The sequence below is a fragment of the Equus quagga genome, chromosome 1, assembly GCF_021613505.1.
Source record: "Equus quagga isolate Etosha38 chromosome 1, UCLA_HA_Equagga_1.0, whole genome shotgun sequence".
In the NCBI taxonomy this organism is placed as follows: Eukaryota; Metazoa; Chordata; class Mammalia; order Perissodactyla; family Equidae; genus Equus; species Equus quagga.
The window spans coordinates 98,064,200-98,081,160 of NC_060267.1; the positions used below are offsets into that span (position 1 = coordinate 98,064,200).

The 16,961-nt window shown below is 38.6% G+C and overlaps 1 protein-coding gene across 1 annotated transcript in view; it reads right to left on the bottom strand.

Moving 5' to 3' along the window:
- The window catches only part of TXNRD3 (thioredoxin reductase 3), a 75,415-nt gene that overhangs the window by 8,547 nt on the left and 49,907 nt on the right, over positions 1-16,961 (bottom strand). The window contains exon 13 of the mRNA XM_046674053.1: positions 16,165-16,272. Within this exon, the coding sequence (XP_046530009.1) occupies positions 16,165-16,272 (108 nt within the window). The remainder of the gene's footprint in view (positions 1-16,164; positions 16,273-16,961) is intronic.

A 16,961-nucleotide genomic window follows, 5' to 3' on the forward strand; every position in this document is an offset into this window, starting at 1 on the left:
AGAGGAAAATATAGGCAATACACTCTTTGACATCAGTATTAGAAGCATCTTTTCGAATACCATGTCTACTCAGGCAAAGGAAACAAAAGAAAAAATAAACAAATGGGACTACATCAGACTAAAGAGCTTCTGCAAGCCAAAGGAAATTGGAGAAAATATTTGCAAATCATATATCTGACAAGGGATTAATCTCCAAAATATATAAAGAACTACTACAATTCAACAGCAAGAAACAAACAACCCGATCAAAAATTGGCAGAGGATATGAACAGACATTTCTCCAAAGAAGATATACCGATGGCCAACAGGCACATGAAAAGATGTTCAACATCACTAATCATTAGGGAAATGCAAATCAAAACTACAATGAGATAGCACCTTACACCTGTTAGAATGGCTACAATTACCAAGACAAAAAATAACAAATAGTGGAGAGGATGTGGAGAAAAGGGAACCCTCAAACACTGCTGGTGGGAATGCAAACTGGTGCAGCCACTATGGAAAACAGTAAGGAGATTTCTCAAAAAATTAAAAATAGAAATACCATATGACCCAGTTATCCCATTACTGGGTATTTATCCAAAGAACTTGAAATCAACAATTTAAAGAGACTTATGCACCCTTATGTTCATTGTAGTATTATTCACAATAGCCAATATATGGAAGCCACCCAAGTCCCCACTGATTGATGAGTGGATAAAGAAGATGTGGTATATACACAATGGAATACTACTCAACCATAAAAAAGACAAAATCGTGCCATTCACAACCACATGGATGGATCTTGAGGGCATTATGTTAAGTGAAATAAACCAGACAGAGAAAGACAAACACCACACGATTTCACTCCTATGTGGAAGAGAAACACATGCATAAAGAGAACAGTTTAGTGGTTACCAGAGGGGAAGGGGGTTGGGAGGTGGGCATAAGTGGTGAAGGGGCGCACTTCTATGTGACTGACAAATAGTAACGTACACCTGAAATTTCACAGTGTTATAAACTATTATGACCTCAATAAAAATTTAGAAAATAATATACTTTAAATGGATTTCAGGGACTGTGCTGGTTAAACATAATGAGTCCTGAATTTCTATAGCAATATCAGTAGGCTACTAATCCAGTAAACATTATGTTAGGATCTTCCACACGGACTCTCATATGCTACTCATTTGTGCTTAATTTAACGTGTTATTTTGTCTTGATAAATACTGCAAATTAAACTTTGAAATGGGTCAAAAAAAAAAGATAACCCAATTTTAAAAAGGGTAAAGACTCTGAATAGATACTTCTCCAGAGAAGATACATATACAAACAGCCAATGAGCACTTGAAAAGATTCTCAATATCCCTGGTCATTAGGGAAATGTAAGTCACTATAATGAGATACCACTAGGATGCAGTAGTTTCCTAGGGCTGCTCTAACAAATTACCACAAATCTAGCGGCTTAAAATAAACAGAATTTAGGTTTTTACAGTTCTAGTGGCCAGAAAGCTGAAATCAAGGTATCAGCACAGCCATGCTCCTTCCAAAGGCTCTAGCAGGAGAATCCCCCCACCTCTTCCAGCTTCTGGTGTCTCCAGGACTCCTTGGCTTTTGCCTGCATAACTCCCATCTCTGCTTCCGTCTTCACGTGGCCTTCTCCTCTTCCGTACTTTATAAGGTCATTTGTCATTGGATTTAGGGCCCACCCAGGAAATCCAGGATGATCTCATCTCAAGATTATTAGCTGAAGTCTACCTACAAAGACCCTTTGTCCAAAGGAGGTCACATGCACAGTTCCGAGGCTTAGGTTGTGAACGAATCTTTTTGGGAGTCACCATTCAACCCGCTACAGATGGCTATGAGCCAAACAGACAGACACTAACAATAACGAGCACTGGCAAAGATGCAGAGAAGCTAGAACCATTATTCATTGTTGCAAGAAATGAAAAATCGTGTGGCTACCTTGGAAAACAGCCTGGCAGTTCCTCAAAAAGCTAAACAGAGAGTTACCCTATGACCCAGTAATTCTACTCTTAGGTCTCTGTATGCCTAAGAGAAATGATAACATTATGTCCACACAAGAACCGGAAGTGAATGCTCACAGCAGCATTATTCATGACAGTCAAAAAGTAGAAACAATCCGTATGTCCATCAACTGATGAATAAATAAAATGTGGTGTTATCTATATGATGGACTATTATTCAGCAATAAAAAGAAATGAAGTAGTGGCACATGCCGCAGCATGGATGAATCTTGAAAACCAGCTTATGCTAAGGGAAAGAAGTGAGCCACAAAAGACTATGTATTGAATGATTGCATTTATATGAAATGTCCATAACAGGCAAACTCATAGCGACTGAAAGCAGACTAGTGGCTGCCTGGAGCCAAGGGTGAGGGAGTGGAGGAACCGAGGGAGCGACTGCTAATGGGAACAGGATTTCATTTTGGAATGATGAAAATGTTCTAAAATTGATTGTGGTAAGGGTCGCACAACTTTGTGAAAATATACTAAAAGCCACTTTTAATTAATTTAATTTAATTGTACACTTTTAAGTTGTGGATTTTATGGTATGTGAATTATATCTCAGTAAAGCTATTATTTCAAAAAATTAAGCTAGTCACAGCTGCGTCCCATGGTAAACTATGATTATTTTACTCTCATGAACTTTTAATTTTCTACGCAATTGAAGAGTATTTTCTTTTGTCATAGACTTAATTTTCCATGTCTCAGTTGTAATTTAATCCCAGACTTTAACAATGTGAGATCTTCTAATCCATGAACATGGATGTCTTTCCAATTATTTAGGTCCTCTTTAATTTCTCTGAGCAATATTTTGAAGTTTTCAGTAACAAGTCTTTTGCCTCCTTGGTAAATTTACTCTCAAATACTTTTTTTTTTTAAAGCTTAAGAATTCTTTCTTGTCTTAAACCGTTTTGACATTGCTAACATTTGAAAAGTTTGTAGTATATACATAGAACCACAGAAGGAGTACCCATGCATCTATCCACCCTTCAGTCTAAGATACAGACCGTTACCAATAGTTTGAATCCTCCTTCATGTCTCTACATGATGCCCTCCGATTCCTACTTAAAGGTAACTATCCCAAATTATGTTGATTATTAATTTTATTTTCTCTAAATTTATTCTTTTTGATGCTTTTGTAAATGTATCCTTTAAAATTTCCTTTTTTAGACAGCTCCTTGCAAGTATATAAAAATACAACTGATTTTTGTGTGTTGTCTTCACATCCTGTAACTATGCTGAATCCATGTAGTTCTGTTACGGGCTGAATTATGTCACTCCCTCAAAAAAAAATTCAAATGTTGAAGTCCTAACCCCTAATACCCCAGAAGGTAACCACAGAGTCTCTTTAAAGAGGTAAATAAATTAAAATGTGGTCATTAGGGTGGCCCTAATCTTAATGTCCTTACAAGAAAAGGTAATGTGGACACAGACACACACAGAGGGAAGATGAAGTGAAGACAGTGGGAGCAGAAAATCCACTACACGCCAAGAAGAGGGACCTGGAAGAGATCCTGCCCTCATGGCCACAGAGGGAACCAACTCTGCGACATCGTGATCTCAGATTTCCAGCCTCCTGAACCAATTCTGTTTTTCATACATGGGCTTTATCATGTTGAGAAAGTTCCCTTCTATTCCTAGCTTACTGAGTGTTCCTTTTTATCATGAAAGAGTGTTGAATTTTGCCAAATGCTTTTTCTGCATCAATTGAAATGTTTTTTTCCCTTAAACTCTAATAATATAGTATACTACAGTGATTTTCATATGTTGAGCTATCCTTGCATTTTTGGAATAAATATCACTTACTCATGATATATAATCCTTTTAATATGCTGTTAAATTTGGTTTGCTAGTATTTTGTTGAGGACTTTTGCATCAATATTTATAAAGATATTGGTCTGTAGTTTTCTTGTAGTGTCTTTGTCCATGGTCTAAGGGTAATGCTGGCTTCATGGCAAGTTAAGACAATGCTCCCTCCTCTTCAAATTTCTGAAAGAGTTTAAGAATTATTGGTGTTAGTTCTTTAAATGTTTGGCAGAATTCACCAGTGAAGTAATCTGGTCCTGGGCTTTTGTCGAGAGGTTTTTGATTCAAAACTGACTCAATCTCCTTACTAGTTACAGGTCTACTCAGATTTTCTTTTTCTGCATGACTTAGTCTTGGTTGTGTGTTTCTAGAAATCTGTCGATTTTAGCTGTGTTATCCAATTTGCTGGTAAAAAATTGTTCATAGTATTTCTTCTATAATCCTTTTAATTTTGTAAAATTGGAAATAATGTCCTCACTTTCATTGGATTTTAGAAATTTGTCTTCTTTCTTTTCCTAGTTAATCTAGCTAAAGGAGTATCATTTTTATTAATCTTTTCAAAGAATTAACTGTTGGTTTCATTTATTTCCTGTTTTTCTATTCTCTATTTTAATTCTCTCCATTCTAACCTTTATTATTTCCTTCCTTCTGCTAGCTTTGAGATTAGTTTGCTCCACCTTTTCTAGTTCCTTAAGGTACGCTGTTAGGTTGTTGATTTCAAATCTCTTTTTTTTGTGTGAGGAAGATTGGCCCTGAGCTAATGTCTGTTGCCAATCTTCCTCTTTTTGCTTGAGGAAGATTGTTGCTGAGCTAACATCTGTGCCCATCTTCCTCTATTTTATGTGGGATGCCGCCACAGCGTGGCTTGACAAGCGGTGCTGGGTCCCTGCCTGGGATCTGAACCTGCGAACCCCGGGCCACCAAAGCAGAGCGCGTAAACTTAACCACTATGCCACCGGGCCGGCCTCTCCTTCTCTCTCTTTTTTTTTTTATTGAGTTATTGATAGGTTACAATCTTGTGAAATTTCAATTGTACATTAATGTTTGTCAGTCATGTTGTAGGTGCACCACTTCACCCTTTGTGCCCACCCCCCACCCCACCTTTCCCCTGGTATCCACTAAACTGTTCTTGGTCCATAGTTTTAAATTCCTCATATGAGTGGAGTCATACACAGACTATCTTTCTCTTGCTGGCTTATTTCACTTAACATAATTCTCTCAAGGTCCATCCATGTTATTGCAAATGGAATGATTTTGTTCTGTTTTGCAGCTGAGTAGTATCCATTGTATATATGTACCACATCTTCTTTATCCATTCGTCTGTTGATGGGCACTTAGGTTGCTTCCACGTCTTGGCTATTGTAAACAGTGCTGCAATAAACATTGGGGTGCACAGGACTTTTGGGATTACTGACTTCAGGCTCTTTGGATAAATACCCAGTAGTGGGATGGCTAGGTCGTACGGTAGTTCTATTTTTAGTTTTTTGAGGAATCTCCATACTGTTTTCCATAGTGGCTGCACCAGTTTGCATTCCCACCAGCAGTGTATGAGGGTTCCTTTTTCTCCGCAACCTCTCCAACATTTGTTGCTATTAGTTTTAGATATTTTTGTCATTCTAACGGGTGTAAGGTGATATCTTAGTGTAGTTTTGATTTGCATTTCCCTGATGATCAGCGATGATGAGCATCTTTTCATGTGCCTATTGGCCATCAGTATATCTTCTTTGGAGAAATGTCTGTTCATGTCTCCAGCCCATTTTTTGATTGGGTTGTTTGATGTTTTGTGATTGAGTTGCGAGAGCTCTTTATATATTAAGGATATTAAGCCTTTGTCAGATATATGACTTGCAAATATTTTTTCCCAGTTAGTGGGTTGTTTTTTTGTTTCAATCCTGTTTTCATTTGCCTTGAAGAAGCTCTTTAATCTGATGAAGTCCCATTTGTTTATTCTTTCTATTGCTTCCCTTCTCTGAGAAGGCATGGTGTCTGAAAAGATCCTTTTAATACTGATGTCAAAGAGTGTACTGCCTACGTTTTCTTCCAGAAGCCTTATGGTTTCAGGTCTCACCTTTAGGTCTTTAATCCATTTTGAGTTTATTTTGGTGAATGTTGAAAAAGAATGGTCAATTTTCATTCTTTTACATGTGGCTTTCCAGTTTTCCCAGCACCATTTGTTGAAAAGACTTTCTTTTCTCCATTGTAGGCCCTCAGCTCCTTTGTCAAAGATAAGCTGTCCATAGATGTGTGGTTTTATTTCTGGGCTTTCAATTTTGTTCCATTGATCTGTGCACCTGTTTTTGTACCAGTACCATGCTGTTTTGATTACTGTAGCTTTGTAGTATGTTTTGAAGTCAGGGATTGTGATGCCTCCAGCTTTGTTCTTTTTTCTCAGGATTGCTTTAGCAATTCGGGGTCTTTTGTTGCCCCATATGAATTTTAGGATTCTTTGTTCTAATTCTGTAAAGAATGTCATTGGGATTCTGATTGGGATGGCGTTGAATCTGTAGATTGCTTTAGGTAGAATGGACATTTTAACTATGTTTATTCTTCCAATCCATGTACATGGAATGTCTTTCCATCTCCTTATGTCGTCATCCAATTCTCTCAGAAAGGCCTTGTAATTTTCATTATATAGGTCCTTCATTTCCTTAGTTAAATTTACCCCAAGGTATTTTATTCTTTTTGTTGCGATTGTGAATGGTATTGTATTCTTGAGTTCTTTTTCTGTTGGTTCATTACTGGAGTATAGAAATGCTACTGATTTATGCAAATTGATTTTATACCCTGCAACTTTGCTGTAGTTGTTGATTACTTCTAACAGTTTTCCAATGGATTCTTTGGGGTTTTCTATATATAAGATCATGTCGTCTGCAAACAGAGAGAGTTTCACTTCTTCCCTCCCTATTTGGATTCCATTTATTCCTTTTTCTTGCCTGATTGCTCTGGCCAGGACCTCCAGTACTATGTTAAATAAGAGTGGTGATAGAGGGCATCCTTGTCTCGTTCCTGTTTTCAGGGGGATGGGGTTCAGTTTTTGCCCATTGAGTATGATGTTGCCTATGGGTTTGTCGTATATGGCCTTTATTATGTTGAGGTAGTTTCCTTCTATGCCCATTTTGTTCAGAGTTTTTATCATAAATGGCTGTTGGATCTTGTCAAATGCTTTCTCTGCATCTATTGAGATGATCATGTGGTTTTTATTCCTCAGTTTGTTGATGTGGTGTATCACGTTGATTGATTTGCGAATGTTGAACCATCCCTGTGTCCCTGGTATGAATCCCACCTGATCCTGATGTATGATTCTTTTGATGAATTGCTGAATTCTGGTTGCCAAAATTTTGTTTAGAATTTTTGCATCTATGTTCATCAGTGATATTGGCCTGTAGTTCTCTTTTTTCGTGGTGTCCTTGTCAGGTTTTGGTATCAGCGTGATGTTGGCCTCATAGAATGTGTTAGGAAGTGTTCCATCTTCCCTAATTTTTTGGAATAGCTTGAAAAGGATAGGTATTAAATCCTCTCTGAAAGTTTGGTAGAATTCCCCAGGAAAGCCATCTGGTCCTGGGGTTTTATTCTTTGGGATGTTTTTGATTGCTGTTTCAATCTCTTTCCTTGTGATTGGTCTGTTCAAATTGTCTGCCTCTTCTTGAGTGAGCTTTGGGAGATTGTAGGAGTCCAGGAATTTATCCATTTCCTCTAGGTTATCCATTCTGTTGGCATATAGTTTTTTGTAGTATTCTCTTATAATCTGTTGTATTTCTGCAGAGTCTGTTGTTATTTCTCCTCGCTCATTTCTGATTTTGTTTATTTGAGCTTTCTCCCTTTTTTTCTTTGTAAGTCTGGCTAGTGGTTTGTCAATTTTATTTATCTTCTCAAAAAACCAGCTCTTTGTCTCATCGGTCCTTTCTACTGCCTTTTTCGTTTCAATAGTATTTATTTCTGCTCTGAGTTTTATTATTTCTCTCCTTCTGCTGACTTTGGGCTTCATTTGTTCTTTTTTCTCTAGTTCAGTTAGGTGTGCTTTAAGGTTCTCCTTCTCTTTTTTAATGCATGTGTTTACAGCTATACATATCCCTCTAAGCACTGCTTTCAGTACACGTTGCAGTTTTGGCATGTTGTGTTTTCCTCTTCATTTCTCTCAAGTTAACTTCTAATATCCCTTGTGATTTCTTTGACTCATTGATTGTTTAAAAACGTGTTAATTTCCACATGGTTGTGAATTTCCAGTTTTCCTTTTGTTAGTGATTTCTAGTTTCATTCCACTGTGATCAAAAAAGATGCTTTGTATGACTTCAGTCTTTTAAAATGTATTAAGACTTGTCTTGTGGCCTAACATATGGTTTATCCTGGAGAACGTTCCACCTACACCTGTGAAGAATGTGTGTTCTGCAGTTGTTATTGGGGTGTCCTGTACACACCTGTTAGGTCTAACTGGTTTATAGGTTGTTCAAGTGCTCCGTTTCCCTATCGTGTCTGGTTGTTTCATGCATTATGGAAGGCAGGCTATTTTAGTGTCTCCAGCTGCTATGTAGAACTATCTATTTCTCTCTTTAATTCTGTCAATTTTTGTCTCATATGTTTTGGGGCTCTATATGTTTACATTTTCTTGCTGTATTGAATTTTTAAATAATATATAATGTCCTTCTTTCTCTACTGTAATTCTTTTTACTTCAGTTCTATTTTGTCTGGCAATAATATAGCCACCTTAGCTCTCTTTTCGTTATTATTTGCATAGAGTATCTTTTTCTATGCCTTAAGTTTCAATCTGTTTGTGTCCTTAAATCTACAGTGAGTCTCTTTAAACAGCATATAGGTGAATCCTGGTTTTTTAAATCAAATCTGACAAATTCTGTGTTTTCATGGAAGAATTTAATCTATTTACTTTTAACTACTGATAAAGAAGGACTTACTTTTACATTTAGCTATTCATTTTCTGTAAGTCATGTTTTTCATTCCTCAGTTCCTCCATTACTGTCTTTTTTGTATTTAGTTCATTTTTTGCAGTGGAGCATTTTGATTCCCTTCTTTCCTTCCTGTATATTTTAAAAGTTATTTTCATAGTGGTTACCTTGGGGATGACAACTAACGTCTTAAATTTCTAATGATCTAGTTTGAATAATACCAACTTAATTTCAATAGTACTAAAACTTTGCTTCTCTACATCTCCTTCCCAGCCCCTTTATGTTCTTATTGTCACAGATCACATTTTATACAATATATGCTCATTAGCTTCGATTTATAATTACTGTTTTTAAGCATTTGCCTTTTAAATCAAATAGGCAAAAGAGAGGAGTTACAAACCAAACCAGATGTACAATAGTACTGGTTATCATACGTGCCTGTGATGTTACCTTTACTAGTGATCTCTGATCCTCCTTACAGCTTCCAGGTGCTGTCTGGTGTCCTTCCATTTCTGCCTCAAGGAGTCCTTATAGCATTTCTTTTGGGGCAGGTCTGCTGGTAGTGAATTCACTCAGCTCTTGATTTTCTGGAAATGCCTTAATCTGCTTCATTTTGAAGCATATCTTTGCCAGATGAAGAATTCTTGGTTGACAGTGTTTTTTCCTGGACTTTAAATATGTCATCCTATTGTCTTCTGGCCTCCATGGTTTCCAATGAAAAAATCAGCCACTTATCTTACTCAAGATCTCTTTAACAAGTCACTTCTCTCTTGCAGCTTCCAAAATTATCTTTTTCTTTGGGCTTGAACAATTTGACTATAATGTTTACTGGTGTGATCTCTAAGTTTAGCCTGCTTAGTATTCCTTGCACTGCTTGGGTGTGCAGGTACATGTATTTCATCAAGTCTGGGAAGTTTGGGCCATTCAAGTATTTCTTGTCTCTCCTTCAGGGACTCCTTTCATGCACATGCTGACGTGCTTCGTGCTGCCCCACAGGTCTCTCAGGCTGTCTTCATTTTCCTTCCCTCTGCTGCTCAGACTGGGTAAGTTCAATTGTCTTATCTTCAAGTTCACTGATGCTTTCTTCTGCCTGCTCCAATATGCTGCTGAACCCCTCTAGTGAGTTTTCAATTCAGTGACTGTACTTTTCAGCTCCAGGATCTCTGTTTGGCTCCTCTGCATAATTTCTAACTCTTTACCAATAGTCACATTTTGTTCTGATATCATTTTCCTGATTTCCTTTAGTTATTTGTCCAGTTTCCTTTAGCTCACTGAACATATTTTTAACATTGATTTAACAGTTGATTTAATGTCTTTGACTAATAATGTCAATGTCTGGGCTTCTTCTGGGATAGTTTCTGTCAAATTATTTTTTTCTGTGAATGGGCCATACTTTCCTGTTTCTTTGTATGTTGTTATCAGTTGAACTGTGTCCCCCCAAAATTCACCTGTTGAAGTCATAGCCCCCAGTATGTGACTTTATTTGGAAGAGTGTTATTGCGTATATAATTAGCTAAGATGAGACCATACTGGAGTAGGGTGGTCCCCTAATACAATGTGACTGGCGTCCTTACAAAAAGGGGAGTTTTTGGATATAGACACACACACACAGACACACACACACACATACACAATGCCATGTGAAGATAAAGGTAGAGATCTACAAGTCAAAGAATGACAAAAATTGCCAGCAAACCATCAGAAGCTAGATTTATTTCATTCATTGTATTAAATTCCTCATTGCACTTTTCCTCCTATAGCTGTACAATCCAGAAGATAAAGAATTCAAAAGAGTATTTCATTGTACTCTGTTTAAAAAACATACAAATATGAAAATTCGGATTGTAAGAATTTGTTTATATGCTCAATTGAAAAGCACATAGAAACCACCCAGCTATCAAACTCATGACTCAGTTTACAAGTGCTGATACAACTTACTAAGCAAGCGGGGTGGGGGGGGGGATGGAATAGACTCTCCCTCATGGAAACCAAAAGGAAACAACCCTGTCGACATCTTGATCTTAGACTTCTGGGCTCTAGAACTGTGAGAGAGTAATTTCTGTGGTTTCAGCCCTCAATTTGTGGTACTTTGTTATGGCAGCCCTAGGAAACTAATATGTATGCTTTGTTAGTTTTTCTTGAGTCTGAATATTCTAAGTAGTATAATGTGGTAACTCTGGAAATCAGTTATTCCCGTGTCTCAGAGATTGCTGATTTTTGCTTGTTGAGGGCTAGATTCATCTGTTTGTGACTTCTCCAAACTATTTTTGCATAGCATACATTCACTGTTGTGTGAAGTTGCTGTGGTTTCTGTTCCATTGTTTCTGTGGTCAGCCAGTGACCTGATAGAGACTTCCTTAAATGTCTGACTCCCAAAATGGGGAGGCAGGAGGTGGAGAACTGTCTCGTGAAACCTCCCTTGCAGCAGGTAAGCCACTTCAGCTTTGGAGGTTAAAACGATGTCATCCACTACTAGAAACACTGAAATTTCCCCGCCTCTTCATCAAGCTGCCCCCTTGATGCTGAAAGTATTTGACTAAACTCCAGAATTCCAAAAGAACTGCTTCAAACACTTATTGCCAGTCCAATTGTTGTCTTGGTGGAGGAGTGGATTCCTAGAGCTTTCCTTCTGCCATTTTCCATACTGTCACTTGTGTTCATCCATCTTCATTGCTGAGTAGTATTCCACGGACTGGATGTACCACCATGAGTTTACTCATTCACCTTCAGTTGTCACATTCACATTTCAGTCGTTTCCAGTTTAGGGCTACTAGGAATAAAGCTGCTATAAACATTTGTGAACATACAGAAATCAACATAAGTCTTCATTTCTCTGGGGTAAATATTCATCCACTGGGTTTTTAATTTCTGTTATCATATTTAGTATTCCTGATAGCTGTCTTTTGTTTCTCTGAATGTTACTTTTGACAGTATGTCCTATTCTCTTTTCATGATTGTAATACATTATCTCTGACAATAGCGGCATCATTCATTTCTTTCAGGTCTGATCATCTTTGTCTGCTCAGCTTAAATGCTGGACATTTAAAAGTGTCTGATTTTGGAGGAGATGAAACTGTTCTACATCTTGGTTATAATGGTGGTTTTACAACTATGTTTGAATGCATAGAAATGTATATCTAAAAAAATCATTTTACTGTAAGTAAATGATGCCTCAATTTAAAAAAAAAATGTTTTTAAAGTTTGAAAGCTCTGAGCTTGTGTTTAGAGCTTACTGAATTTGAGCTTCACTGTCAGATTAGCTAACTTGGAAGTTTATTTGGGGACCCTTATTCAGTAGCTTTAGGTCTTTCCTTATGGGCTTGCCAGAGTCCCCTGAGAAACAAGGCTCCACCAGTCCTGGGCCAGAGGAGAGTGAAGGGCTGGCTTCCCGAATTTTGGGAGCTGAGTGGGAAAAGAGGTCTCAGGACTCAGTATGTATCTGTGCACTTAAATACGGTGCTGGCATAGCACCCATGTTGTCACACGAACCTAGTGCCCCCTAGTCCGGACATTTGCCCGTGTGTGGAAAGTGCTCTGGAGAGTGGTGCGAGGTGAGACTCACCGTTTCTTAGATGGACTTTCAAACAGTCTATCTTAACTGCCTCCCACACCCTCCTCCAGAGGTACGTGGTGTCACTAATTTTTGAGCCTTTGATGACTTCAGTGTAAAGCTTCGTTGGTTTCTTGACTTTCTCCCATACTTGCTTAGAAATTTTGTTTTGATCTGCTGGGTTATTACCACCCATCTGTCTTTTATCCCCCAAATTGCACTGCTGTTTGTCTCCTCTCCTATCCTCCCCATTCTTGAGAGTTTATTTTAAATTCAGATCTCTTCTCCTTAAAAGTATAGACATCACTCTATTGTTTTTGGCACTGAATGTGCCATGAAAAACCTTGAGGCCAGGCCGACTCTTTCCCCACTGTAGATGACTAGCTCCACTCACACACGTCTCTGTCAGTCACTCCACATCAACTTCTCCTACGATAAGGTATGTTTTTTCAATCTTCAGATTCAGTTCTTCTTTAATATTAGGAATGTTTTCTTCTATCATATTTCTGAAGACTATTTCTGTACTATTTGTGAGGTTTTCCACTGAGGGGTATGAATTATATTTATGTTGGATCATCTTTGTCTACCCATACCTATCATCTTTTTGCTTTGTCTTTTTTTCTTCCACATTAAAATGTAATTATCTCCACCTTATGTATCATCCCTAGTATCCCTATGTAACTACCTTTATTTTCAGTCCTGTGCTTCTGTGATTCCAATGTATTTGTTAGTTCAGTGATACTCAATTTGGCCTTCATCAGTGCATGGTGTTCTTCACTGGCTACTCCTTCCACGGAACACGTATTTACTAGGAAGAGAGCCTGGGCTTTCTTACTCAGGAGAAATCTTGACATTTCTATTTTTCTCCTCTCTGTCTCCTCTCCTAAGCAGCAGTCTCTGGTAGGGAACTACGACAGTGGAGGGAGAACACTACTTCTTATCTGTCTCCTTTGGGGAACATTTTCTCTAGTGTTGGCAGGTGTGTTGATTACCTTGCTTTTTCACATATCATAGTGATAAGCAAAGGAAACTAGAAGCCCAGAGATTGTGCCAGAGGAAAGAACATGGTGAGTTTTTAGAACAAAGAGTAGGCCAGTGTGACCGGACATTATGAGCAGGACAGAGTGTCGTAGCATGAACAGCCTGATTACGTAATGCGTCTTACAGCAAACAGTAGGAAGTTTAGATTGTATTTTTTGAGCACTGGAAAATCACTAAAGAGTTTTAAGTGGGGAAATGGCATAATTGATTTGTATTTTTAAAAGCTCTCTCTGCCTCCTGTGTGATGACTGGAGTGGGCTGAGAGTGAAAACAAGGAAACCAGGAGGAAGCATACAGCAGTAGTGCTGGCATGAGATACGGTAGACCAGAACAGGAGAGTGAGGACGGAAATGGAGATAAGTAGATACACAGAAGACATATTCTGAAGGTAAACGTGATAGGACTTCCTGGTGAACTGACTACTGATGGTGACAACAGGGGAGAATTAGGGAGCTGCTCAGACATATCAGCATGCATAGGGTTTTTCTCCTGGAAACCAAACATTTCATTAGCTTCTCAAAGGAATTCATACGAAAACAGGTTAAAACTCTGGTTCTAGACACTCATTTCTAATATAAAATTTTCTATTAAACAATTTTCGGCCCCCAGAGGGCAGCACATTGGTGCAGCCCTCTTTGGCCCCTTCAGGAATTCCTTTTTTACGATACTGTGCTTTGGCATTATGCATGGGGCTGCATTTCTGGATCTAGCAACAGCTCTAGAAACAGATCTAGAAACAGCTCTATAAAACCCATCACTGTATTTACTAAAGGGTGATTTTAAGGATATTATTCACCGTATCTCAGTAACCTTTTTATAAGAACTTGAAGAAATAGCTCTCAATTCTCCCTCTTCCAGTCAGGTAATAGGAAACTTGGAATTCAATTAAATGTATAGCTTAATCCTAGAGCAAATCTATAGGGCCATAAAGCACGAATCTTGTGACCCAACAAACTAACTTTTCTGCTAACACCACCTTATTTTTTCCACCTCATTTTTATCACCTTGATTTGCTCACTTCAAAAAAATATTATATATATATTTTTGAGAGGCTTCCTCAAATCTCTTTTATAATAAGAATATTAAAAATACTAATAGATCAAATTTTTAGTCCTTTCAAATGCAAAAAATAAATACATAAAATAGGTTTGGATGTGCAGCAAACCTCAGGAAAAAGACTTTCCAGTAACCCACACACTGGGGGAACGTTTTTCTTACAAAGCCATTCCTTTATCTGGGGTATGGCCTTCCACTTTCTTCCTCTCACAAGGCTGCCTTTCTATCTTAATTTCTCATTAATTTCAAAAAGTTTTAGAACTAAGTGTTAAATCCATAACTGTTATCATCAATTTTCCAAGACCCAAGTAAAAGCGCTTGAGACCCACTGCAGAAAGGGCGGCTCGTTATTACGAGGAATTAACTATAAACACTGATCAAGTCATGTCCTCGAAAACAAATTTCTCATTGAAAACACCCATCTAAAATAACTTTACAAAGCTTTAATCATACATTTTCCCAACACTAGACACGTAAATAAGAGTTTCAGTACATCATTAGGCTGTTTAACTAGAAATATCAGCACTATGGATATAAGGAATTCCCAGTAATAAATTAAAATATCTTCAAGGGAGAGAAGTGAGATTTCAATTCTCTTTTGCTTAAAACATCAAGTAGTACTGATCTTCCAACAATTTTTTTTGTGTGTATCTGAGGAAGACTGGCTCTGATCTAACATCTGTTGCCAATCTTCCTCCTTTTGCTTAAGGAAGATTGGCCCTGAGCTAATACTTGTGCCAGTCTTCCTCTGTTTTGTACGTGGGATGCCACCACAGCATGGCTTGAGGAGCAATGCTAGGTCCACACCTGGGATCCGAACCTGAGAACCCTGGGCCACTGAAGTGGAGCATGCGAACTTAACCACTACACTACCGGGCTGGCCCCTCTCCAGCTCTTTTTATTTCTCCCTATCCCTCCTATGTTGGGAGAGTGTACAGAAAAAAGCCAATGAAACCATCTACCAAAATACAACGTAAGAAAACACTGATAAGGTTGTTATGACTGGAAGAGGTATATGGAGGACATCTTTTGGGGAGTCCGATAGGCCACAGCCCACAGCAGGTCCTCAACCCTGGGATCTGAAAACCCTCCCCACCTCCAGCCCATCAACAGCAGAGGCTCCCAGAGCCACACTGATGTGAGAGGAGCCTGGCCACTTCCACGCCCAATGGAAGTGGGTGGATAGCTGACCCAGCTCAGAAGAATCAAATGCCCTCTCCCACAATTTGGAACTGAGACTAAGGAACAGTGAGTCCATCAGTTCCTCTAAAGACCAGAACTATTGGATAAACTCGGTAGCAGAAGAAAGGCCTTATTTTGACTGCTATGTGCATTCCAGGGGAAAATAAAGTCTGTCGGCAGAAACAGAAGAATGAACTGCATGCATACACACACATACACATAAATCCCAAGCAAGTAAAAGAAAGACTTGAGATGGTCTTCAAATTCCTGGTTCTTATTCCTTCCTAAGGGCCTGATGCATTCCTGCACTACCAAAAGATCTTATAATAACTTGTGCTTCCTTGTATAAGCTCCCTCAAGTAGACGTTTGTTACGTGTAATTCAAAAGTCCTAAGGCATACATTGTATGGCCCTCTCTCCTCAATTCTATCATTATTATTAGTGTGCTAGAGAGACAGGGTTTAAATTATTTAATTTCTAATTTTCCTAAAATAGAAATATGATGTCCTACAATAGAACCATAAATAGTAACTTGCAAAATGATAATTTATTTGAGTGACTTTGAAGACAAATAGTTAATTAAAAGAGAAATTCTTAAAAAGCAAACAATAAATCACAATCTTACTTCCAGATTCTCTTTCGTATGCACTTCAATAGCCTTCTCTTCAGATAATCCACAGCAGCCATATTCCAAAGGAGTAAACACTGTAGTTGGCACATTAATATAATCACACTGAAAGATAAACAAATTACATTCTCTTAGTTGTGACAATTTTTACAGCGAAAAACTATAACACACATTTATGAAAGGAAAATAAGTCAGCCCACTTCGGTGTAACTGATTCTTACATATCATCGTGTCAGGATTCTAAGTTACACCACAGGAGGTGACGTGAGCCCGCCTCCAGGGCAGAGGCCACACAGTGGCCAGTGACCTAGGAATGGGATTGGCTCCCCCAGAGCCCCAACTTCAGGCATAAGGTCTGAAAACCAAGTGGGAGATGTGGAGATGGCGCCACTTCATTGTCCCTACAGACACATTCTAAAATGTCTTCTTTCCATCCCCATGATTCTGCACCCTGGAGCACCTTAACCAGGTGACCAAGAATTATGCCATTTCATTGGAAGCTGAGGCACCCTTGGCCATTTCATGTAACTGTGGCACTGAGAGGATGGGCAAAGAAGCTGCCCAACAGTGCTGGACTGAGTGACTGTCCCAGACCATCCCACAGTCTTCCAGCAGCTGCAGCAGCTGCCCGTGGGAAAGTGAGTATGAAGGCAGGTGTGTCCCTCCCGGAGGAGAGAGTATCTTTGGGATTTTGTGGAGAAGAGTAGGAACGCGCAGGCGGAAGCATCATTAAAACTGTGTGGAGAGAAAGCGGTATGCAGGGGCAGAGAAATGGTGGAGGCTACAACAGAGGT